The sequence below is a fragment of the Psilocybe cubensis genome, chromosome 6 (genome assembly GCF_017499595.1).
Source record: "Psilocybe cubensis strain MGC-MH-2018 chromosome 6, whole genome shotgun sequence".
In the NCBI taxonomy this organism is placed as follows: Eukaryota; Fungi; Basidiomycota; class Agaricomycetes; order Agaricales; family Agrocybaceae; genus Psilocybe; species Psilocybe cubensis.
Genome location: NC_063004.1, coordinates 1,174,761 through 1,198,922, shown reverse-complemented (window position 1 = coordinate 1,198,922; position 24,162 = coordinate 1,174,761). Strand labels below are relative to the sequence as shown.

General features: G+C 48.6%; 7 protein-coding genes across 7 annotated transcripts; all 7 read right to left on the bottom strand.

Moving 5' to 3' along the window:
- Positions 1-3,451: 3,451 nt before the first annotated feature.
- On the bottom strand, positions 3,452-6,023 carry JR316_0006882 (putative N-acetyltransferase YoaA; the record flags this gene model as incomplete). Its single annotated transcript, XM_047892627.1, has 3 exons — positions 3,452-5,366; positions 5,420-5,554; positions 5,602-6,023. The coding sequence occupies 3 exons, from the start codon at positions 6,021-6,023 to the stop codon at positions 3,452-3,454; spliced, it is 2,472 nt and encodes an 823-aa protein (XP_047747909.1).
- A 1,606-nt stretch (positions 6,024-7,629) lies between these two features.
- On the bottom strand, positions 7,630-8,310 carry JR316_0006881 (uncharacterized protein; the record flags this gene model as incomplete). The annotated part of the gene is made up of 2 exons (XM_047892626.1): positions 7,630-8,153; positions 8,223-8,310. The coding sequence occupies 2 exons, from the start codon at positions 8,308-8,310 to the stop codon at positions 7,630-7,632; spliced, it is 612 nt and encodes a 203-aa protein (XP_047747908.1).
- A 2,123-nt stretch (positions 8,311-10,433) lies between these two features.
- Positions 10,434-14,151, bottom strand: JR316_0006880 (Serine/threonine-protein kinase mph1; the record flags this gene model as incomplete). Its single annotated transcript, XM_047892625.1, has 10 exons — positions 10,434-10,472; positions 10,530-10,681; positions 10,739-11,153; positions 11,204-11,362; positions 11,424-11,777; positions 11,837-12,558; positions 12,611-12,634; positions 12,690-12,779; positions 12,832-12,903; positions 12,957-14,151. 10 exons carry the CDS (start codon positions 14,149-14,151, stop codon positions 10,434-10,436), a joined length of 3,222 nt encoding a protein of 1,073 aa, XP_047747907.1.
- Positions 14,152-14,487: 336 nt separating this feature from the next.
- Positions 14,488-16,116, bottom strand: JR316_0006879 (NADH:quinone reductase; the record flags this gene model as incomplete). The annotated part of the gene is made up of 11 exons (XM_047892624.1): positions 14,488-14,875; positions 14,933-14,960; positions 15,015-15,027; positions 15,086-15,184; positions 15,241-15,284; positions 15,341-15,389; positions 15,450-15,526; positions 15,595-15,789; positions 15,858-15,907; positions 15,985-16,011; positions 16,073-16,116. The coding sequence occupies 11 exons, from the start codon at positions 16,114-16,116 to the stop codon at positions 14,488-14,490; spliced, it is 1,014 nt and encodes a 337-aa protein (XP_047747906.1).
- Positions 16,117-16,803: 687 nt separating this feature from the next.
- Positions 16,804-17,643, bottom strand: JR316_0006878 (Putative peroxiredoxin; the record flags this gene model as incomplete). The annotated part of the gene is made up of 5 exons (XM_047892623.1): positions 16,804-16,975; positions 17,039-17,160; positions 17,216-17,313; positions 17,406-17,456; positions 17,514-17,643. The coding sequence occupies 5 exons, from the start codon at positions 17,641-17,643 to the stop codon at positions 16,804-16,806; spliced, it is 573 nt and encodes a 190-aa protein (XP_047747905.1).
- A 654-nt stretch (positions 17,644-18,297) lies between these two features.
- Positions 18,298-18,897, bottom strand: JR316_0006877 (40S ribosomal protein S19-A; the record flags this gene model as incomplete). Its single annotated transcript, XM_047892622.1, has 3 exons — positions 18,298-18,611; positions 18,672-18,814; positions 18,875-18,897. The coding sequence occupies 3 exons, from the start codon at positions 18,895-18,897 to the stop codon at positions 18,298-18,300; spliced, it is 480 nt and encodes a 159-aa protein (XP_047747904.1).
- A 2,622-nt stretch (positions 18,898-21,519) lies between these two features.
- JR316_0006876 (uncharacterized protein) lies at positions 21,520-22,257 on the bottom strand (the record flags this gene model as incomplete). Its single annotated transcript, XM_047892621.1, has 1 exon — positions 21,520-22,257. One exon carries the CDS (start codon positions 22,255-22,257, stop codon positions 21,520-21,522), a length of 738 nt encoding a protein of 245 aa, XP_047747903.1.
- Between the last annotated feature and the right edge of the window lie 1,905 nt (positions 22,258-24,162).

Below are 24,162 nucleotides of genomic sequence, written 5' to 3'. Positions count from 1 at the left end.
CAATACGACAAACGACTGACACAATCTCCCTGCCGCCGAGTCACAGCAACAACAAATACAAAATGATCTTCCTTTTCCCAAATTCCCATTCAATCCGAGCACCAAACAAAAACAAAAACCAAAATAAAACATCCGTGAATTCAAAAGGGTCTCCTGCACGTCTGAAAAATACTCACAAATTGACGAGTTTAATTAACTATATCTCTATTACATCCATTTAACAGCCACAGCCTCAGTGGGATCCCGCTCAAACATGAGGTCGTGCCAAGGCCCCGACAGTCTTCCGTCTCTCACCAGCACTGCCAGTGCGACTGCGGGCCTCCGAGTCAGACTGCTCCCCGCTCGACTGGCTCGGACATCGAGAATGTTAATGACCTTCTATGTATGTAATTGTAAACAATAACGACAACGGCACTCACCAAATTCGAAAAAAAGAGAAATTATTCCCGTGTCTTTCAGTGTTGTCAACTGTTCAGGCCTTGGATCATAACGAGCCAATGAGGTGGTTTGGAGCATATATAACCTATTTACACCTCTTCTCCTTCGATTTCACGTTCCGTTAATTTTAAATCCAAGGAAGATCGAAAGTCATACGTCCAACGTTCAACGTTCGCCGTTCACCGTCAACATTTGAATTTTCAAAACCTGGCCAAATCGAGGCGTGTGTTAGTTATTTCCATAAATAGTCTCTGTAGAAACGACAGCTTCTCATTGGTCAGCACGACCGCAAAAGGGAATATCTATTCTGACCAGTGTCCGTTGATATCTGGGGGAACATATAAATTGAGAAATGACATGCGGAATGGTGGGCATGAGCATGAGCATGATTATGATGATAGACACCATGGAAGAAAAACCCGCCCCCCTGGCAGGATTCAGGTCAGGTCAGAACACAAGGTCAGAGCAGAGATTCGGAGCAAAGAAGCTATATGGCACTGCTAAAATTACTAATTGTATGTTTTGGTCCGGACACACGGCCCAGCCACTACGCCATCATTGAAGAAGCTCGCGAGCCGTGATTGGTGTATGTATGACCGCTGCAATTTATCTGATAACCATCTTTAGCTTCCAAAGAAAAAGATATACATTTGAGACGGTGGCAGGTATTGGCGTTTTGCCAGCCAGTGGCCGTCGTAAAACCGCAGGATGTGCTGTGCTCGGCGCGTCTTTGACCTCACTGTCAGTGTCATCGATCGAGGCCTGGGGCACCTGGCCACTGGGAACAGGGAAGATGAATATTCAATTGAATCAACGGGAGTGTATGTCAAGCGTCGACTCCGAATCCGCGTATTTCCAGCCATGTATATTTTTTTTGCGTGTGCCATGCCATATCATCCCTTCGATTGTCTTGTCGTTTATCAATTACCAAACCTTCGGTTTACAATCTCGAAGAGAAAAAAAACGTGTTGCTTGCCCAGATAGATTTCCGGGAAATATTATCCCACCCAGGGATTATTGGGATGTCTCAACGGAGGCTGAACAGAGATCAAATCAAGTTTAATGCATCGAGTCCCTAATCGCTTCCCTTTAAAAACATCCACCCACACCGGATGCCGCGTCCAAAAGGAAGCTGTATAATCATCGTTACAGTGTGGAAAAAACGTTAACAGAAACGGAGACGGAATGATAAGATATCACATTTCTTGAGTTTATCCGCAGGCAACGCCGACATAACCTGCCGCGTTAAGGTTGATACTATTCGCCACCCACACTTTATATTCGATTCCAGAGTCACGGTACTTAAAGCGCTATCAACGTTACACATACAGAAAGAGGTTGAATGTTTAAAATAAAACACGCCCCGTCCCCGTCGTCCATCAGATTCTGATCAACGGAGTCGGATATGGAGTGGGTGGGATGACACGAAGACTTTAACTTAATTCGTCTTGAAGACGACAGTTTTGCACCTAGGTGCACCTAGGAGGTCTCGATTCGGAGTACAACTATTCAATAAATAACTAGTGAATGTGAATAGATAGGACAAGCTCACGGAGCACCGCTGTCACAGGCTGGTCGACCTTGACGTCGAATATTATTGTGGAGGTGTGCCAGCCCAGACACGCAAATCTACCTACTGCCAGTGCCAGTATCCGCTGGCCAATGCGAGTTTATTGTTTGAGGGCTGCACTTTGAATAGAATAGAAGATGAAAGAAAACAAACTTACCCACATCCTTCCCTTCAATCAGAGTCCACAAACCTCCTTGAGTTTCCAGAGCCTGAAGGCTCCTTCACTGAACCGATGATTCCAATGTCTTCTCTATGCAACCAAAGAGCCGTAAGTACTAAGCAACACCACAGCGCACGCTCACAACACGCAACACGCGACGCGCACCCAAGCACCCATACAAAAGTCTAGAACCTCCCATACACCACACACACACACACACATACAGCCGATCGATCACCCATTTCATTTCATCTCATCTCGACAAGCGCCCATACCAGATGCGCCTCATCATGATCAAAAAACAAACGATCATGATCGAAAAAGCGCCGCAGTCACCCCGTGGCGTCCGCCGTCATACTCATAGTAAGTAGCGTGGAGTGCCGCGCGAGATTGGCCTTGGGATGGGGGCGGGGGAGAGGCGGGGAGACCTTTTTTTGTCGGTTCCCACTGCCACTGTTAGCACTGTTAGCACCCGACCTCCGAATCCGAGTCCCGACCAAGACAGAGTATGTCAAAAAGCCATGTCATGATATAATCCTCGTCATCAACGCCGCCGCCGCCGCCACTGATCTCGTCGGTTTGTTTTTTTTGGTTTTCACTTTGTGGTGTGGTAAAGTGCACCGTGTCCGATGTCGTCCAGTACCTTAAAAACGTGTAGTTTGGGTACTATATAAACTAGACTATCAAAGAAAACGACTGCATCCACACCCGTTAGTACCCAAGGCCTTGACACACTCACCTCAAAAAGTCTGAATATCTCAAATCTCAAATGCGGTACGCATAGCCTGAGGTACCAACACCACACTCAGGTTATACCGCCCCGGATATACGTATGTACACGTCTTCAACAACGTAAAATTCTAGCACTGTCCTAGCGCTCCACTTTGACATAATGATAATGCAAACCCCCCTACCAACCTCACCACGACCACCGCCACCACGCGTATATATATTTGACTGGAATGCCAAGATCACGCGACACGCGACAACAACGCGACGCGCTCCACCTCCATCAAAATGTAAGTCCAACAAGCTAGCGCTGCCTCTCTAGACTAGAAATGTGGTGCCTTTACATAACAAAAACTTGAGAGAGAGGAATAACGTTATTTACACGCGAGCGAGCGGGCGAGCGGGTAACATATGTCATCGACGCCGCAGAAAAGAAGTCTGGGGTAATTTGAAAATTCGAATTGACCTGACGGTTGCCTGCAGGGTTGTTCGTGTTCATATACAAAACTCAACGTTTCAAACTTTCAACGTTCAACCCTTGCTCAGTCTATATATCAAATCCCAAATCCCACTCCACTTACTTCCTCCCCGCCATCCCGCCTCCGCCTCCTCCAGCTCCCCAACAACATCCCAACACCCACCGCACCCCCAAACGTGCTGACCACAATCGCCCAAATCACCACCGCATACGGTTCCTCGTCCCCTCCAAGTCCAAGTCCAAGTCTGCCATCAACAAGCAAAGGCCTAGCAAGCTGCGCAACAATGAGCGCGATCTCCCCGCGCGCGACCATCGCGAGACCAAGGAGCGCAGCCGCACGGCGAGGCGAGGGCTCGTGCACATGGCCGCCGTCACCCAGATCGTGTTCGTCGTGATGTTCGGAACCGGCGGTACGCCTCGTTTCCAACGCCGTCGAGGCGCGCCCACGTTTAGCGGTATCAGGCGAGTGCTCACATACACCCCCCTCCTCGACGGTGCTCGCCTCTCGCGCACACCCATACCCAAGTCCATTTTCACTCTCGCTGCACTTACTCCTCAACTTCTTCATCTTATCCCATACCGCACGGATCGAAGTAAGCCAACTGCTTCTGGCTCGTTCGCGCTTTCGCCCGTGCCCAGCCCGACCGCGGGGGGCGGGCCACACAAGCATCCATACTCCCACCACCATCTTCGCGAGCACCATAAGCAGCGCATATACCAGCCCCTTCCACACCACCGCGTGCGACACTCCTCCTCCTGCGATATGAATAGTGAACAGCGACCCGACGGGTATCGCCGCTCCAATGGATGCAAAGAAGATGGGCCCCAGGAGCGGCGCGAGAATCGGCTGGAGGTGTGCGGTGAATGCGGCGAAGGGGAGGTTGATTGGTTCATGGCTGATGTAGTGGTTGGATTCTGGTTCGTGTATGTCGGAGGGTGGTGGTGATGAGGAGGGCGCGTGTGCTGCAGTCGTTTCAGACAGATCAGACACTGGTGACACCGACGGTGACTTCGGAGATTCCGCATCGTTAACCTCAACGCGCGTGGTTGTAGCGTCACCAAGAGATTCGAAAGTGAATATGTACGCCAGCAACGCGCCAGCGAGGTATGCCCCGAACAGTTCGCTCGTCCCTGCATACTTGGTCCCCGCGACGAACGCAGAAAGTGCCAGCACAGTCAAAAAGAGCTGGGTTCGGGTGTCTTGTATCAGGTCCAGCACCCTTCTCCCGATGCGCGCAGACGTGGATAGATGCGCCCCCAGTTGTCCATGTGCTCGTTCGGCGCTTGACATCAGATACAAGACGCTCTTCCTCACGATCCACGCCAGCGCAGGCGTGCCTGCTCCAAACGCAATCGAGACCAATATGGGGCGCACGATCGTTTCCCATTTCACACCCTCCCCGCCCGCCTCCGCCCCGGCCAGCCCAGGTATAATCCCCGCAATGACCAGACCAACGATATCGTCCAGTAACGCGGCAGCCATGAGTACACTGCCCACCCGCGTACGGCGCAGCGGCGGCGTCAGCAGCGCGAGCGTCGTACCGAGGGACGTCGAGCAGAGCGCGGCACCTGCGGCGAAGGACTGCAGCGATGTGTAGCCATACGCGCTCTTAAGGAGTGCCATGCTCAGGGCGATGGGGACGAGGATGCCGGTGAGGGCGGCTGCGCAGCTGAGGCCGGCGTTTGCGAAGAGCAGAGGCAGGTGAGTGGAGAGCCCGGCTTCGAAGACGATGAGGAGGAGGCCGATGTAGCCGAGGGCGATGAGGGACTCTTGGAGTGCGGGAGTGATGAGACCGGCGACACTGGGTCCTAGGAGGATGCCTGTGAGGAGGGGTCCAAGGAGAGGGGCGTTGGTGATGGATTCAGACAGGGCATTTGTGGTAGAGAGGAGATAGAGATAGGCGGCGAGGGAGAGCAGCACTGGGAGAAAGGGCGGTTCGTATGGGATCTGGATGTGGGTGGGAAGGGACGACATTATCCATCGTGAAAGACTTCAGTATCAGTAGTGTTATTAGCGTTGGTGGTGGTGGTGGTGGTAAGAGACAAAGTCTGTTCCGCTTCGGCTTGGCGCTGTTTGCGTTCTCTCCACTCGTCTTCCAAGATGCCCATGTAGTACGTATCTTTCCACCCGCCATTCATCCACACAATCTTCCTGTGTCTCCCCTCTTCTACGAACCCTCTGTACTCCTATCAGCAAGCGATACAATTTGTATTAGAACAACTCACAACCGCCGGTACAGCGCCATAGCCCGCTCATTGCCCTCAAACACCGTCAGCGACACCCGATGCATCCCCATATCATGGAACGCATAGTCAATCAAAAAACCCATCACCTCCGCCCCGTACCCCTTGCTCCAATGCCTAGGCAGCAGAGCAATGCACATGATCGCATTCCGGTTCTTCGCCTCGCCCTGCCCGACAAAGCTGCACAGCCCGACAAACTCTCCACTCTCCAGCTCCTCGACGACGCATGAGAGCACACACGAGGCGATAAACGCGTTGATCGTCTCGAGGTACGATGCGTGCTTGGGCACGATGTATCCCTCTGTGATCCACGGTGCGACCCGTGGGTCGTTGTACAGCGCGAGGAGGTTGTCGGCGTCGTTGGGCGTCGATCCGCGGAGGCGCAGGCGCGCTGTTGTGAACATCGATGCTATGAGAGAAGAGCTACAATGAGGCGCGGGATATCGCGGAGTTTACCTTCTCTACAACCAGCAATCGCACATCTTTTTTCGGATAGTCCCATTGGCATCGACTTGGTCGATTGTAAATGTACGGCCCATTTAACAGCGTTCATCCTACCACTTATAAGCTATGGTTCCCTCAAACCAAGCTAATCTGCATGAATCCGAACCAAGCTCACTAAATCCAACTGTAACGGTATGTTGCGGTGTTACATCTACAACTCTATATACCAGCCAACACTAATATACGTTCACATCACGCTTACTAGCGCCCAACATACCGCTATGGACACTTTATCTTCCACAGGGCGCAATAACGACGGGGCTACTGCTAGCCAAATACCGAGCACATCCTACGCCCATCTCCGTATTCTCTCAAGCTCAGCAGCGTCCCGTTAGCAATCTAATCAAATTTATAAAGGTCCTACGTCTCATACCTCTAATCCCGATACACAACCTCCACTTCCTCGTAAGCCTCCCTCCACCTCCCTAACCCAAACCCATCCACTCACCTCCTCCCACAGACCCAACCAACAACAAACAACAACCTCCACCAAGATCCAACACCCAACACAATGCACCCTCTCACCCTCCTGACACTCGTCCTCCCCCTGCTACTCTCCGCGCGCACCGTCCTAGCCGACGACTGCTACTGGACCGGTACGGCGCCGTTCTGCCACGGCGCCTGCCCGTCGGGGTACAAGCAGACGAACGAGAACGCGTGCGGCACTGGGTCGTGCTGCTGGACGGGGCACAAGGCGTATTGCTGCAAGAATTGAGTGTGGATTGCTTAATGTCTTGTGGTAAAGTCACGGCGCCGGACGAAATGTGGCATTGGAGAAGTTAAGGAGTAAAGGTTGAATATTTGAATGTTGAATGTTGAACCGGGAATTGTACTACTGTGCTACTTACGTCGCAGATATACACAAAATATCGATTATTCCGAGTGGTTTTTTTTTTTTCAAACTTTTTCTCCAAAAATTTCCATCGCCTGTTCTTGCAAATGTATGCTGCGGCGCGACGCCGCAGCCGCGACTGCAACTGCCTTTTTTTGGCAAACACACATCCTTTTATAGACTTCCAGCCCCTATTTCATTCACCACCCATCGGACCACCGCGAAGACTCCACCAGAAAACACAGCATGAATAAGTAAACCATATCGTATATTGACACTTTACTCATTACACTATTGAAGTCAAACAATTAAATAACCAACCAACCAAAAAAAAGGTGTTCTCTAAACCGCGAAGCAGTATAGCCTACTACCAAGGATAAAGAACAGCTTGACAAAGGCCAAACCACGAAGAACATAAAAGGTTTGATCGATGTTTTTGAAAAAAGAGAAAAAAAGGGGAAAGTAAGAGCATGCTTCAAACCGTTGTTGGACATATATACAACCATAAGTGTGAGCATGGAGGGAAGAACCGAAGATATAAAGGGTGCGCTAATGTACTATAGAGTCTACGTTTCTATCCTGAGGGTATCGCAAAAAAGAGACCAAATCCCTCTATCATCAATTATCAGCAACCAAATAGCAGCATAGACACTTCAATCCTTAAAAACACTCACTTAGAAAGAGGAGTAGAAAGCGCCCCTAGCAGCACTGTACGCCGCACCGACCGAGGCAGGCGACGTCGCATCCACCCAGTTGCTCCCGCCAACAACCACAGTGTGCGCACCGAGATCATGGCCAGTGAACCCAAAGTCGTCCGTCGTAAGACTATCATCCTCCGCGACAATATCGCTAAAGTGGCTCGTGATGCTCTCATCGAACCCTACATGGTGTCCCGACGTCCTTCGGAGATCATGGCTGAACAAGCCGAGGCTCGCGTGGAACTGCTCGAATACAACCGTCTGCGTCTCCACTTCGCATACTTGCTCCGTGATGATGCGTTTGGCCATCTCTTGGAGCACGAGCAGGCGCTGCTGGATGATCTCGATGGACTCGGAGTGGCAGACGAGCTCGGAGGACTGCTCGACGACGGTCTGCGAGGAGATGGCGCCGATGAAGTTGTCCGAGCCGTAGAAGTTGTCGAACCCGGAGAAAGAGGAGATGCCGCCCCAGTTGTCGAAGGAGATGTCTCCGCGGGCGGCTGGGAGGGATTTGTGTTAGCATGGAGACTTTTGCAAGGGTGAGTGGATTGGGAAAAGTGAGAACGTACTGAGTGTGTTGACGCTTGTGGGAAGGGCAGCGGCGCTTGCGACCAGAGCAGAGGCGACGACGGCGATTTTGAAAATCTTGGAGAACATTTTTTTATATGCAAATGGTTGATATCCGGTAAAAAGAGGGTTTGAAACTAGATGAATAGAAAAAATCTATTAGATACTAAAACATCGAAAGAACATGAAAAGCAAACCTGCTCAAAAGAGATTGCTTGGATAAAAGATTGTCGAAAGGCGAAAAAAAAAGAAGCGACCAAAGCGCAACTGAAAGAGAACGAATGAAAGAAAGAAAAGAAGGCTGGTTGAGTTGACTGACGAAACAACCGCCTTCATCCTTCAGCCTTTATAGTCCACCGAGAAGACATCTGACAGCAGCATCACCACGGATTTCAGACTGTGCGCGCTGGAAACTAAGGTTCAGTCTATCAGCGAAATGCCTCACACAGAGAGAGAAGAGATGACTCGCCCAAAAGTCCAATTTCGCCGCTCGTATACGTTCTTGGCACGTCGGAATGTCAAAGTGGGAGGACACAGCTACGTAGTTAATCTTTTGGCACAGCACTGATCTTCGTTCATTTTGAGTCTATTTATATCACTGACTGTAGCGAAGATGATGTTAATCACTTGAGCACTAGACGATATGGAACAGACACACAGTTAAAGGCTTAACCTACAGAGCTGTATACAGAGTAGTCTAGAATAAATCGGTCAAAATGGTATTTCAGCAAGGACAAAGCTCAGAAGAAAACACGGACCTACCACACTTTCGCTTCTAAAGATAGAACCAACACTGGGCGCTGAATAGGACGAGGAAGCTTGTCAAAGCCAGGAGATCAATGACACACCAGCGTCCTCATCCTAGAGCCGAAATTCAAACAGTAAAAACGACGCCATCATCCTCATCCATCACCCTTTTCCCCAGCAACCATCCCTTTCAAAAGCTGTTCCCATCACAAACCACAGACAGAGTAGCATGCAAATGCATACTAACCATAAAATTTGATAAATTAATGAAATGAAAGACTCGGATAACCAATGATTGATTAGCGTCCGCCCGCGGTCAATAAGCAGTCCATCCAATAAATGATGCACATAGCAGCAGGCTCACCGGCACCAGTCATACCAACATCAAAACTTGTCAGATTCCGCACACCGAAGGCTGGCGCTACTCATCAACATCGGATGGGCGATGACGACGATGGACGTCCAGTGGCGACGTCTCGCAGACATAATCCTCCGACGAGTCGCGGACATTTCAGGAAACCATATGGCCTGCTAGCTGACCTATCGTATCTGTCCTACGTCCAACCCGGATGGAACGACAACCGTTCGTCTTCTTCAGCTTGACGTCCAGCGCCTCCCAAAAGATGGAAGGGGGGATAAACGGTAATAAATAGTTTTTATTTGTTCACTGTATATACTCCATAAAAGTAACAGTCGTGAGCAAGTATACCAATATCCTGCGTGATACGAAAAAATACTGGACAGTAAGTGATCGTAAAACGCGAAGGGGTAGACATCCTGGGGAGGTGGGGGAAAGGGAGAAGTGAAAAATGCGTATTTTGAAATTTGCATGTGGAATGAATACACTGTACACGTAATGGGAATTAAGAGCGAGAAATAGCGAGAAGAGATGACGATGATGGAAAATGCTTTTGTTGGATGAGGAAGGATGGGAAAGAGAGTGCGGCGTTCCTGCAGTTGAGCAGAAAAGAATGATTGTATGCGAGTAGGCACGTAGAAAGGTGGCGTGGCATGATGATAAGTAGGCATACTAATGAACATAGACAGGTCCGTAGTTTCCGACACAAGATGCAACGAAGATACCCAACAGATGCCATGGAAAGAGGTGAAAATAGGAGAGATATTGTAGGGGCGTCGGGCATTATTATCAACGACTGTGGATTGGAAAAGAACTTATGATTTATGAGAAAGCGGAGAAAAGAACGAAAAGAATGCAAAGAAAAGAATCATACACATGAGTTTTCGATGATACAAAGCACATAAACACAACAGTCTGGTTGCCTTTGGAGTGTTCTCCGACTGGCGACTGTAGAGATATGACATAGCAACGCGAGAGAGAATGAGTTGAAGTGGAGATATGGCATGGATGAAGAAACAATGAAAGACTTTGAATGGGATGAGTTGTTCCGAAAGGGGGTCGAGGAATTCTAATTGCTTGAGAGATTCATTCAATTCGTAGTTCGAAGTTACTGATGGCGTATTGCTCGTAGCTCCTGAACCAATCGCTGTGAAAATGGAGATGTCAGCAAGATTAACAGACAGCAACGATAACCAGTACAGACCTTGGCTTCCGACAGCAAATATTCTTGAGATGGATCGGGCGACGACTCGGCCAACTTGATTCCGTAAACCAACAGCTGGCTCATATAATGCGGGTCAATCACGGTCTCATCCTCTTGCAAGAGTTCCTTCAAGTTCGGAGGTGAGGGTTCTACTGTGATGCAGAATGATTAATTAGCACTTTACGGGAGTCAATAACGTCACGACGTACCACTCTGCATCGTCAACCACCCGTCCTTGAGCAAATCATTGGTAATGTCAGCGCGATCTTTAGGATTCCTACACAAACACTTTTTCATCGTCTCGATCACATCCGGTCTAACTTTCTGTTTTAAATGCTCTAGCTTCGTTGGTGGTTCCACTGCATCGTTTGCACCGCCATTGGAGTTTCGAGAAGGTGCGACAGTAGGTGTAGTGAATTCTGGATAGTCAATATCGTAGGATGAATCCGGGATGGCTTTCATCTTCTGGTAAACGGAAAGATGTTGGAACGGCGGGTGACCATAGACCATCTGGTACAGGATGCAGCCTAATGACCAGACGTCCGAAGCTCTGCCCACTTTAAGTCTACGCATTCCGTCGGGCAGTTCGATTGCCTCAGGACTCATATAATTCACAGTACCAATCTAAGAGAATGTAAGCAATGAAACAATCTTGGAAGAGAATCACATCCTACCTGGTGGTCTCGTTGAATGTTAGTCGTGTCATTGGCAATGGCGTTGGCAATCCCAAAATCAATGAGTTTCAGCTGGCCTCGTACCAACACGAAGTTAGCAGGTTTCAGATCAGAGTGTACAATCTTCTCCTCATGAATTACTTGTACCGCCTCGAGCATCTATCATTAAGAAAGAAACATAATTGAGATAATCGGCAAAAGTAGAAGAAATATCACGTACCTGCTGCCAATAATATGCCACCCAGATCATGCTGACTTTTTCCTTCATCTGGTCAGCCAAAAGCTTCGCCAGGTCAATCTCTCCGCACTCCATCACAAGCAATAGATGCCCTTTGCCCCCGTGAATGCCCGGCTTCAACTCGCTGTCAATCAACCTGATAATCCTTCTGTTCCCATCGAGGCGTTTGAGCAGCGCAATTTCATTCATATAACCGCTCATTGTTTCCGCGTCGGTCTTGTCCAGAGACACACGTTTGACAGCGTATAGCTCATTTTGAGCACTCAGGACGCGATAGACGCGTGAGGAACCTCCTTTTCCAATCATATCCAGTCGAGCATACGCTTTTTTATTCACCTGTGGGCGAAAGGAAATGGTAAGCGAGACAGGAACCAGGTTGGCCGTTGCCAACTTACCACCATATGCCTGCTGCCTGGTAAATTTGGAGCTTGAAGATTGGAAGCCTGAGAAGACGAGCCTGCAATCGACGGAGCCGACTGGGGGTATTGCGGCAACGACAATTGTGGTTGGTGACTCCGTCGCTCCCTGTCTCGATTGTCTGGCTGGTACTCTCTTTCTCGTTCTCTGTCTTGTTGTCTTTCCCTTTCGCGTTCTCTGCCTGCAGGGAGAGCTGGAACTGCAAATTCGAACTCTTCGTTACTATCCCTTCTATCGGCAGCTGCCCACGTCTTGCCCACAGGCTGAGACTTTTCTGGAGCAACTTCCAGGTTCCGGGATTCAGGTGCAGTTGGACTTCGTCGATGTTTCGCCAGCTCCTTTGCCACAACAGGATTAGGAGACAGACGACCTTTTGCCGTGGGCGGCGAAACGCGCCCTTTCGTAGCTGCTGGGGGAGATGCACGACCTTTGCTTATCGGAGATATACGACCTTTGCCATTTGGAGGCGAATTTCGCACTTGCAGACGGGATGAAAGTGGCGGTGACGCGCGTTGATGTTCAACGACGGTGGGAGAGCCAGTCATAATAGTAGCGGACAAAGGTGGTGGTGCCATACGCAACGTGTCTGAGTCTCGTCGCTTGTGTCCAAGAACAGGTTTCGAGGACGGTGCATGTTGGCTGTGGGTAGGAGAAGGTGACTGACGTGATAACTGCTGCTGGCGTACTTCGTGTTCACGACCTATTAAAGAAATGAATAAAAACAATCCAATTGAGTGCTTTGCTGCACTCACGTTCCGGGGCTTCCGCAAGGTATTCTACAGAGAAAAGGTTAGCTATTGGATGCTAAAGAGAAAAGAGGTTAATTGTTACTCTGATTGATAGCTCGGGCTTCCGCGCCCTGCTTCTCTCGTTGTTGCGCAGCAATTCTCCGCGCTCCTACTGCAGGTTCGCCATTTAGGCCTAAAGGGCAAGTAAGGCTAACTAGGACCAACTAAGAATAAAAAGAATTTACCGAGGCTGGTCCCCGGTCGTGAGTGCGGGTTTTGATATTGCTGCTGTAGTTGCAGCTGGTATTCATCGTTGTCTGAATCACCAATGAACACTCTCAAGCAATAGCGTTAAACTCTTATAACTTACTTAAACCCGCTTCACTCAAACTAGCTGATCTCCTAGGACGGTTGCTTCCAGCTACTGACAGAGACGAGCTAGATGCACCGGTATTGACGTTTAATTGTGTCCTGGAGCGCACCATACCTACAGGCGCCATCGAGGAAGGAATTGATGCTGCAGGTAAGGGGATCATGGCAGGGTCCACAGCAACGCGTGCAGGCTCATCCTCTGGTTCGGTATCTTCTCCCCCCACGGAAACCTTCGGACAGTAGCGACTTCCAGCATTCTCGTTATCACTAGCCTCGAGCTCGGAAATCCGGTCAAAATTTGCCGCTGTCGATGAGCTAACGTATTTAGCACCGGAAGTCGTTTTCATTATACGCCCTGCACGCGTTCCGGCCAAATTTGGGCGCGAGTACTGTGTCCTTTGGGGAACAGGGACATCAGCTAGTGGTTTGCCGCCCAGGCTGCTCGCACCGTTTGCCAGGTATGCTGCGCGGGCAGCAGGGACGCGTGAGCTAGCTGACGACATGGAGCGTGTCACCAGCGGTGGCGAGCTCCGCATCTTCGTGGCAATGGATGCTCTCTGGATTTCCGCATGAGGGATCTCGTCGGCATCGCTGATGTTTTCCTTCTCTTCTATGAGGGCGTAATTTGGTGCATTCGAGTCTAATGTTTGACGCGACCGCGAGGAGGCAACAGATTCCTGTCTATCGCGCCCATCTTCCATTGTTACACGCCGTGCCACTATGCGTGGCTTAGATTGTACAGTCGAGGTTGTTGGAGGCAGATTAGATGCCATGGCAATTGCGGGGCCAGACGCGACCCGTTGAAAGAGCCTCACAGGCATGTCAGTCTGCGTGGAAGCAGCACCAGCGCCAGACCCTGTGAGAATCGGATACGCGCTTTCTGACCGAGAAAGCGGTCCCTTGGTTAATGGGGAGTCCAGGATATCTGGAGACGGTGGTTTGGGAACAGGTTCGGGTTGAGAAGGTGATTCCGGAGGTGTGGGCGGCGATGATGGATTTGAACCGAGGTCGGGTTTTGGAGACATTTCGTCTTTTGATTTACGAATGAAATTGCCCTGCTTGTCCCAAACGTAGTCAAAAGAGACATCGTCGATGATGGAAGAGGTATCGGAGGTCGGCGTGGTCGACTTTACGGCGGTGAATTGGGCTGAAAGGCGGTCCTCACCTGGGGTGCGGGGAGGAGATATGGACATTGTGGTAGAGAAGAAGAGACAGCAAGGAAAGCAAAGAGGAAAGCGACAAAGCAAATCGAAAAACAAATATCAACCGTGTTCAGTGGACCAACCCCCGTCAACACCACGCTGCAGTAAGGACCCCAATCACCAGCCCATTTATGGCCACCGGCACATGCCGTCCTCTCATTTTGCCCTCGGCGTCGCTTGGGGTCCTGCCTCATGGCTTCAACACGATCACGAGACACTTACACGCTGTCCTTCGCGTCTCCGCTTTCACATTCAACATGCACGCGCAGTGACAGCCCCAGGTGTAATCCGAATTCATGTTTAATAGTGTTCCCATCCATAAATATACTACAGTTTCGCCCTTCCTGACACCGGGCACGACTCTCCCGTAAACACCACCTTGTTCAATCCGCTCACAATCTCCTCAGTCTCCCTTTCAAACCTTCTTAGCAGTTCTTCGCAGGTCGGTATATCGTTGATCAATCCAATCGTGATACCCGCGGACCAGATACCAATATCAGGATCACCCTTCTCATATACTAATCGTCCACGGGCTCCAGACACCAGGTCCTTGATATCCTCGAACTTGGCATTGCCGCGTTTCTCAATGGCAACAACCTCCATCGAGACCTTGTTTTTGAACACGCGGGCAGTATTGTGCAGAGTGCGGAAAATGTGGACCGTGTCACGCTCAGTTGACGCAACGATCTTCTCCTTAATATTTTGGTGAATAGGACTATTACAATCGTTAATAACACTTCATCAGACATCGACAAAACGCCAAAAGACATACGATTCGACTGTGCACATGAAGCGAGTTCCTATGGATAATTGTTAGCAGTCTACTCAGGAAATCAGTAACCACGTATTCGTACCCATATTGATTCCCTGAATATGTTTAAGTAAGTCAAATACAAAAATACAACATGAACACAATGAAACTCACGCTGGCGCCGAGGGCTAATGCAGCAGCGAAACCTCGGGCATCGGCAATACCGCCAGAAGCAATGAAAGGAACTTTGAGCTCCTTGACTGCTCGGGCCAGCTGAAGGTGATTCGCATTTTAGTAACAACGCCGTTGTGTATACCATGCTTTCTTACCAGCACCAACCCGCCAATGTCATCTTCTCCAGGATGTCCAGCACCTTCATGGTTTATTAGGTCTACAGAATTCAGCAGATACAAAATAGTCGATACTCACATTCAAAGCCATCAATGCTCAAAATATCAACACCCAGCTTCTCAGCACTCTGCATGTTTTTTGATATCAGTACAAAAGCCATCCACACCATACAAGTCCGCTACATCACCTTCGCGTGCCTGATAGTGGTGCACTTGTGCACCACAACGCATCCCTTGCTCTTGAAGTATTTAATCAATGGTCCGGCTATTTTAAGCATACCAAGCCAATCAGGACTTCAGCTGAAATAAAAGCACAACAAGGTCGCGACGCACGATTATTTCCAGCAGTCTCAAAAATCCTAATGCCCTCCTCGACGGCGGCACGCGCATATCCCTGGTAATCAGGAGGATTAATGCTGGGTAGCAACGTGATATTGACACCGATAGGTTTTGAGGTGAGTTTGCGTGTCTCTCGGATGGCTTCTCGAAGTGCGTCGGGGGAAGGTTGGGTCAGTGCAGTCAGGATACCTATCACAGAATGACGAATGAAGGTCAACCGTCGGATGATCTTGGAGAAAAAAAGCTGCAGAACGTACCGAGTCCTCCAGCTTCTGAAACTGCAGCTGCCAACTTCGGCACACCCACCCTAGACAATGTATACATAGATTAGATATCATCGAATCTCCTATCCTTGCGGTAGACGAGATGGAGATGGTCATATACCATTGCATTCCTCCTTGCACGATAGGACTATCATTTCACGCATGTCAGGCTCCAAAAACTCTGAGCAGCACATCAGATGGAAACATACACTCGGATCCCTAGAATCTTCGTCACTGGCGTAATAATCGGCATCGTAAAGCGCAAGCAAGATGTGAGGGGAGAAAAATGAGGAGTTGTAAGGGGTCGAAGTCTAAGACTCTAAAACTGCTCTTGGTAGCACAAATAGTAGCCACTTATGTGTCCGTCCGGGTAACTAGAGATCCGGTAATATGTAGGCTTTGCAGGCCAGTTGACTTGTGTGAGAAACGAATCGTCTGTCCCGAGTCCGACACCGAGGCTTCGTTAATGATATCGAGCAGGCGTCACTGATATTAGGATGGCAAGGCTAGTGAGTCTCTACCGTCAAGTGGTTTGACTGTGCCAGATACCCTAATGCCTGTCTGAGCGAGGTCGTCGAATGGAGGAAGGAGCATTTTGGCGCGTGATAATGGCTGAGGGGGAGATATATCACGTGATGCGGGGTAGCCGTAGGACGCGCCTCGGTATCTGAAGCGGAAATGACAGTCATGGATCGCCTGGTCAGGCCTGGTTCAAGGCATATGCATAAGCTCTCATAAGATTGATGTCAGGTAGCAGGCAGCCTTTCCGTAAGGACCACAGGCACGTAAGTATGTATATATATATAGAAGACATACATTAGTACACAAAACCCGAAACGCAGCATAGATTCATATATGGATATGTGTAACAATAACATTCAAATTGTTTGATTTCGTTGCCCGCTATCCACCATATAAGATATAGTTCGTCGCCATCGTCTTATTGCGGCTTAGGTGCTTCTGCAGTTGTAGTAGCTGTAGCAGGAGAATTCTCAGTAGCCGGCGTCGTAGGCGTCTCTGCTTTGGCCTCATCCTCCGTTTGCAACCTGTTAAGCCACTTCTCCACGAACTTGGAGTGTGCGCCATAGTTCATTGTTGCATCAAGCGCATCTCTACAAATAAGAAAAACGTGAGTCCACTGTTCTGTACAAGGTATGCATACGATAACGTCGTACCTCACAATACCTTTCTTATCAATGATAAATGTGACCCTGGCAACAGCGACCATACCCAGCATCCCCTTGCCTATTCCATAGGCCTTGAAAACTTCTTTCTTTACATCGCTGAGGACAGGATACTGTTCAGATTCAATGAACTAAGTTCTTTAGACTTCAGAGAGCACCACAACATACCGTTAATTTTTCCTTCTCTACGAATGCCTTCTGTTTGGCCACAGGATCCGGACTGATGCCTATTATCTGGACTTTTCCAGGTCCAAAGGTATCTTTCTCTGTACATGCATAGAGTCAGTGTATCCCTTCGGAATTCCAATTGCAAACAAGAACATGATTGGCATAATTCTTGGTCCAATAGAAAACTGACCAGCAATAGCATCGCGAAATTGACATGCTTGCTTTGTGCACCCATAGGAGCCTAACAAACACACAAGTCATCCAACAAGGTCTGAGCAATCAAGGCTTCCAGATATACCTGAAGCAGGATAGAAGAACAAGGCTGTAGGGACCTCCTTCTCGCCAGGCGTGAAAGTGAACGACTGCCCATCGTAGTTGTCCAGAGTGATAGCTGGCGCAGGTTTCCCGATGAGTGACTGGTATGACATGATGTGATCACGACGATAGAAATTGCAAAACCCGGAGAGATGGCTCCAAAAGAACTCAAGATAATAATCGATGGGGGTGTGAAGGCAGTGAAAGACTGGACTGTGCGGTCTATATAAGTATGTCAGGCATCAGGTTCATGCCGAAATGTTTCCCAAAAAAGCACCGAACACCATCGCAACATCTAGAATACTGAACAGCTGAAATGCTTCACTCCATGGGAAGTACCACCAACATGTATAAGTAACAACGATTGTTGATATGGAGCGTGGAGAAGTATAGGTTGAATTGATCAGGGACCAAACTATGCATAACCAATGATAGTCAGAATATAATTGTCGCATAGAAAGCGAGAAGAATCGGCATAGCTCCGTTGATATAATTCCTCCTGGCGACAACAATGTTCATTCAAACCGGACGATCAAAACATGGAATTAATCGTGGTAGCACTTGGAAGCATCGGTACCCGAGGATATTGACAATGACGGTGCTAATGCTAGAAAATGGAGACCCAAGACCAGTATTGCGACGCTTGAAATCCACAAGATGGGCGATGACAAGGCATTTTTAGCAAGCGCATGCTGCATACAGTGAAAAGATAAAAACATGCAAGATCATACGTGGAAGGTAGTGTAGGACATCATGGCCGTGCAAGTTTACTCCTCATCCTCCTCATCCTCTTCCTCATCTTCATCCTCCTCCTCTTCCTTGGCCTTGAGCTCCTCGACGACGGCGGTAGCAATGCGGTCCAAATCCCGCTGGCCGTCCTGGGAAATTCTTCGTCCACCGTTGCCTGTCTGTTCTAGCACACCAATCTTCTCCAAGGACTGGCAAACTTTACGCTGGACAGATGCAGATGAATCGGCATGGTGGGAAGGGCGGTTTCCGCGTCGGTTGCGTCCACCGTGAAGTTTAGTAAGGGCACCAATGCCAACGTCCTTGCGGAGGTAAATGTGGCGAGCAACAGCAGCTGTAAAGTATAATAAGTCGAGTTGCGATCAAATCACAGAAAGAACTTATAACTACGAACCTGCTCGGACGTAGTACCAATCGGGATCGTAGGGGGCGAGCTCCTTGAATGAGCCAGTTTTGACGATGTCAACCCAAGCTGGGACTTCCAGCTTGCCTGAGCGCTTCAAATGCGAAGCATAAGCAGCAATAAATTCTTCTGCGCTGAAGACCGAGTAAAATCAGCGTTCTGGGATCGTTCGACGGGTACGCGCATAGTCTAACCTGACGTCTCGTACTCCCGGCATATTGGCTGGCTTTTCTTGAGGGAAGGAACGCGGGGGCGGGCGGGCACGACGTTGACGGGCTTTGTGTGTATCTCTTTTGGTCGTCCACAAACAGCCCGTGGCTTAACCGGCAAACTCCGAAAAACTGTACAGCAGATCAAAAAGCTGCTTGGATTAGTCAGCTGGACATGTTCTCCTCCTGCACAATGAGCAAGGCCGAACAGATTCAACAGAACGTCGAGGACGTTGCTGAAATCTTCCCTTATAATTCTATTGTCCCACCCAGAATTTGCAGTGTGGTCTGGTTTTCAAAGTACTGACATGCCGTCAATGGAATCAGCTGTATGTCTCTCATTTTGTTATTGTATCGCAATTTTGTGTATCCTGGATTGCCTTGATTTGAGTTACTAATCCTGGTCCTATATCCTGACTGCGCAGTCGACTTTCCGAAAGTGCGACGACGGAACCGGAGGACGCCATTTTGTTCATTTCTGAGTGCCGTGTATTCTCCGGATGCACATTTTCCCACGGTCTCTTGACTGGTTGCTAATGGTACTAGGTTCCGTGTTACCCCACACCTCCCCGCTCTTCTATGACATATATGTCTGATACCGCTGCACTTGTCAACAGATTTCAGGATTCCGCACCGTTTACCCGCAATGACTCAACATTTGCGACGATAGGCTTTCTTCCAGCAGAACTCCTACTTGAAATCTTTGGGCATTGCGTCGCGAACCATCCCATATCGCCTCTTACTCTCCGGAAGGTGTCTTGGTTGTGGCAAAAGCTCATCGACACATCCCCGTACCTGTGGAGAACAGTATCTCTTTCGGACGCGGATCCTGACTGCAATGTCTCCGAACCGCAGGCGCTGTTGTGGAGACGGAAATGTCAACCTCAAAAGTTCGATGTTGAACTTAATCTTCAAGATACTGATCACATCCTCCCACTTTTGTCGCCCCTCTTATCCTCGATTGACCGCTGGCGAACCTTTCGATTGCGTGGGAAACGAGAGGAAGAGATTCGTGTGGACGACCTAAACATCACTTCCGATTGCCTTACTCACCTCCATGTCTTTCTTCATGATAGCGAACAAGACGAGTTCGATGAGGACGAACCCAGAATCAGCATTTCACCAACCAGTCCTGATCAAAGTATCAGTTTTAGCCTCAGTGTCTGGGTGTCCCGAATTCCTACCACCGGCATAAATCCTCCACTCCGGTTCGTACATGTCAGCATTGCGGAAGACGGCCAGATTGGTCCCCACACCCAGCCAAAATTCATCCTCGAATTCTTAACTTCATGCCCGGAGCTCGAATCTTTCTACCTCTCTGGATGGCCGCACGACGACGCAGTTATCCGACCTCTTCCGATCGTGAACCTTCCCAACCTCGTTAGCTTGCATCTGAAAAGCACATGTTTTGCTCGGGCCCTCCTTTCATCATTGAACACCCCTCGACTCCAGAACCTCCTTTTGTCCCACTTGAATGTCGACTTCCAACTTCCCACCGAATCTCCAGAGGAAGGCGATAGCGAAGACGAAGCCCGAGATTTCTCTCAATCCCCTTGGAGCGACCAGGCGACTGGTATGGGTCTTCGGAAGCTTATTCAGCGGTGCCATCCACCAATTAGAATACTCGAGATGGATTTCTGCGACATGCGTACCAAAGACTTCCGCTACGTGTTCGACCGGTTGCATCTCTTGCAGGATTTCCATATCGTCGCATCCGACATGTCCGACAAGGTGATTGCAATGCTGCGTCCTGTTAAAGAGGAGAATGGTGTGCGTGTGCGGTTACCTAGACTTCAAAAGCTGAGGTTGATTAATTGCCAACAATTGAGCGGAAAAGCTATCACCGAGGCTATCGCAGCTAGGGTGAAATGGACAGACACGGTGTATCCAGATTACACCCTGTCGGAAGTGATTATCTCTGGTTGCGAGGGCGTTTCTCCACTGGACCGTGAGGCTTTGTCGACCGAACTCGGACCCAGGCTTCGGACTTAGAACCTATCAATTGCTTTCAAGACTTTGTAGTATTTCAGTGTATTTTGTGTAATTTTTCTCCGCCCTTGTGTTGTATCTTTCCCGGGGAGTGTAACCAAAGCATCGTCACATTTGTAGTAAAATGTACATACATCGATTCAATCAAACTGCATTTGCAAGATGAAAATTTCTCGTGCATTTTTATACTCATTATTAAATAAAGGTACTACATAACTTTACGAATCCTTCACCGTTACATAACTTTGAATAAGAATAGTTAATATTTATGGAGCATGATGTGCTCATTGGTGTTCATTTGCTTCGTTGATGCTTTATTTTCTGTAAAACCAGTGAGAATCTATAAATAGACATTCCTGGCGCTTAAGACGGCGCTTGCTTAGCCCCTTCTTTTCATTCTTTCAGCTTATAGCGGTGTATGGTTCAATGCAATATAACTCGGTGTGATATTATAATACAATTGTTAGGAATTTTCTAGGGGTTATGCGTTGCTCATAGAACCATTTACTTCTACGTAGTATAACAGGAATTATAACAGGGTAGAATGAAACAACTGATGAGAGACAACAGCCACTAACAGATAATATTATCAACTGTCAGATAAGCACTTAATACCACTGGATGCCTGGCAATATCTTGTCCTACCAAGCCTTCCTGTCAATCCATATTTTGAGAGCGAATATTTCCCTTTCACCGTCATATTCCTCCATGGAAAGAAATGGTTCGTCGTCCAAGGACCTTTGATCATACTCGCGCTCGAACGGAAAAAATCTGGATTTCGGAGAAATATCCTGACCAGAATTGACCTTAGAATCAGACTTCACGTCGGTAGTCACATAGTCGTCTCGACCGTAATAATCAGAATCATGCCACATCCGAGCCGTCACACGTTCAACAGCAGCGATATCAGGATCACGAGTGTCGGAGGATGAGAATAACACAGGCGAAGTACTACTGGTTTCCATCCTGGGTGCAACTCTTGTCAACTGCAGTTCCTTTTCAGGAGTATAACCGTCATCAACATCAGCATCACGACTGTCGGCCGCCGAGACACTGGGAACGTGACGTTCCGGTTTTTGCGCAAAGGCGTGGCTGCCATCTTCAAAGACAGATTCCATTGGTAGCTCATCGTCGTTGGTAGTAAAGTTGGTCGCCATAGCGGGGCCCCAACTCGGAGGTAGGGCATCATCATATATCCCGTTGCTTGGCGGGGTGGTGGCGTTATACAGCGTGGCAATGTCTCTGTTCATTGGAGAGCTTAGCAAGTCGCTCCCGGTAGTAGGGACCATTCTGAGATATGCGAAGTCGTAAAACAGAAACGCCCGAGCGAACAGGAAGAAACATGCGACGAAAGCCATATCGACGAGTTTGCTCCACATTAGAAAAGTATTGTGGGGCGGAGAACCATGAGCATGCGGATGCATTGTCCGACGCCGGTAGGTGGGAGTTGATCTTGACATGTCGAGGAAAGGGGTTTTGTGACAGAAGTAAATATTCTACAAACAGGAGCCAGGACGGAGAATAATAAGTTGGATGGGATTTATTGAAGAGCCGAGAGGCAATATGATGGGGGTGCTACCGTGCGGTCGAGTATGCTATTCCTGGTAATTTCGAGGGAGACAAAGGGTCTAACCAGAGTGAATTAAGTCATGGCATGGTCCACGTGAGGGAACAGTCAGGTTCTATGCTTCATTTCCCAAGAACTTTATCCGCATGCACAGTGCATATTGGATTTCTGGAAGACGCGGTAAGTTTATCCATCTCTTATAGGGAAGGGAGAACCGGCTACCTTCGACTTTCACGGGCCCCGGTCTGCGAAAACAAAAGGCTGAGGGACATAGGAGGGCAATCGAATGCGGAACGATGGGGTTCTGTCATGTTCCACGTGTTTGATGATGTTGACAATTAAATTTGAAAAGGTCGATGAGGGGGATTTCAATCTCAGAGGCGTCAAAGTCGAAGCAAGACGATGTTTGATCCTAGATGGCGAAAATTTATTCGACAGGGTCTATGTTTTCCGAAAGCTACCAGTTGTTTTACGTTAACATCTTGGCTGGATATTAACAGTGTGAGTGCCATAGACATCATCATCAAGAGCTTGTCAAAAGTGACAGAATTGGAGAGGGGACGAAGCGCATATTTATGACTTCCAACGGAATGACCACTGGTCGATAAGTCGGACAAAGTAATGAGCGACAAAATGTCAATTTCACTTTAACTTCGCTTGAAACAAATTCAGGCCTATGCAGCAAAATTTTGTCTAAAGACCCGACATCAACCACGAACCTCATATAACCAAAGAGGCGCACAGGAGGATATCTACTGTTAAACAGGTTCTGAAGGACTAATTGTTGCAACGGGCGGACAACAGTAAGCAGTGTGATAGCTCGTGTCGGAGAAACTCTGGTTGGCGTTTGCACTCCAGTGAAACTTCATGCCGCGGGAACCTTTGTCAATTTTAAATATAGTTCAGAGAAATGAATTCTGGTCAAGTCCGCGCTTGTGAAGCACTACGAGGTTTGGATATGAAGAGAAGAAGTTTTGTGGCGCAAGGTGTAGAAAAAGCAGACAACGAGAGGTATGCTTCCCTAGTCAAAGAGGGAGCAAAGAAACACTTCGCCCAAATTTTCAGCTTTAAAGGCCCAATCAGACGCGTGTGGGATCAGTGAGAATATCTCTGGATTTTTCCAGAGAACCATGCATGCGATCCAGGGTTACAGTTTCTGGACTTGGAGATTGCCGGTCAAGATGGTCAGGAGTCGCAGGAGTCCCCAAGATACCATAGTTTTGTTTTGCCACTGGCCCTGCTTAGAGCTGGAGCTGATCAAGAGACTCAGACAAAGGGGAGAGCATCGGCTTGCAGGAAAGAACAAGATTGAGGGTGTAAGGAACCATTTCACGAAAGTTTGATCAGAAAACAAACAAAGACGCCACACGGCAGTCCCTTTGCCAAAAGGGCGAAGGACGGTCACACTTGCATTTGGTCACAACCCTATCAACAGAACGCTCAAGGATTAGAAGACTGTTGATTGGAGATACTAAGATTGGGCTCATCAGGAACCAGCACCCCCTTAGGTAAGCAAAAGTTGGCTTACCTCCGAACCTTTTCAACCCTTCTGCACTCACACTATTCTACATTTTTGAACCACAGATATGTAGGTTATGCTTCTTTGAACACATCTGTGGTTTTTTTTTTCAAAAAAATTTTGATCTCAAGAAGTTATAAAGATTTTAATTTTTTTCCTTTTTTTTTAGTCTAACACGTCAGAAATGGTGTTTTCTCG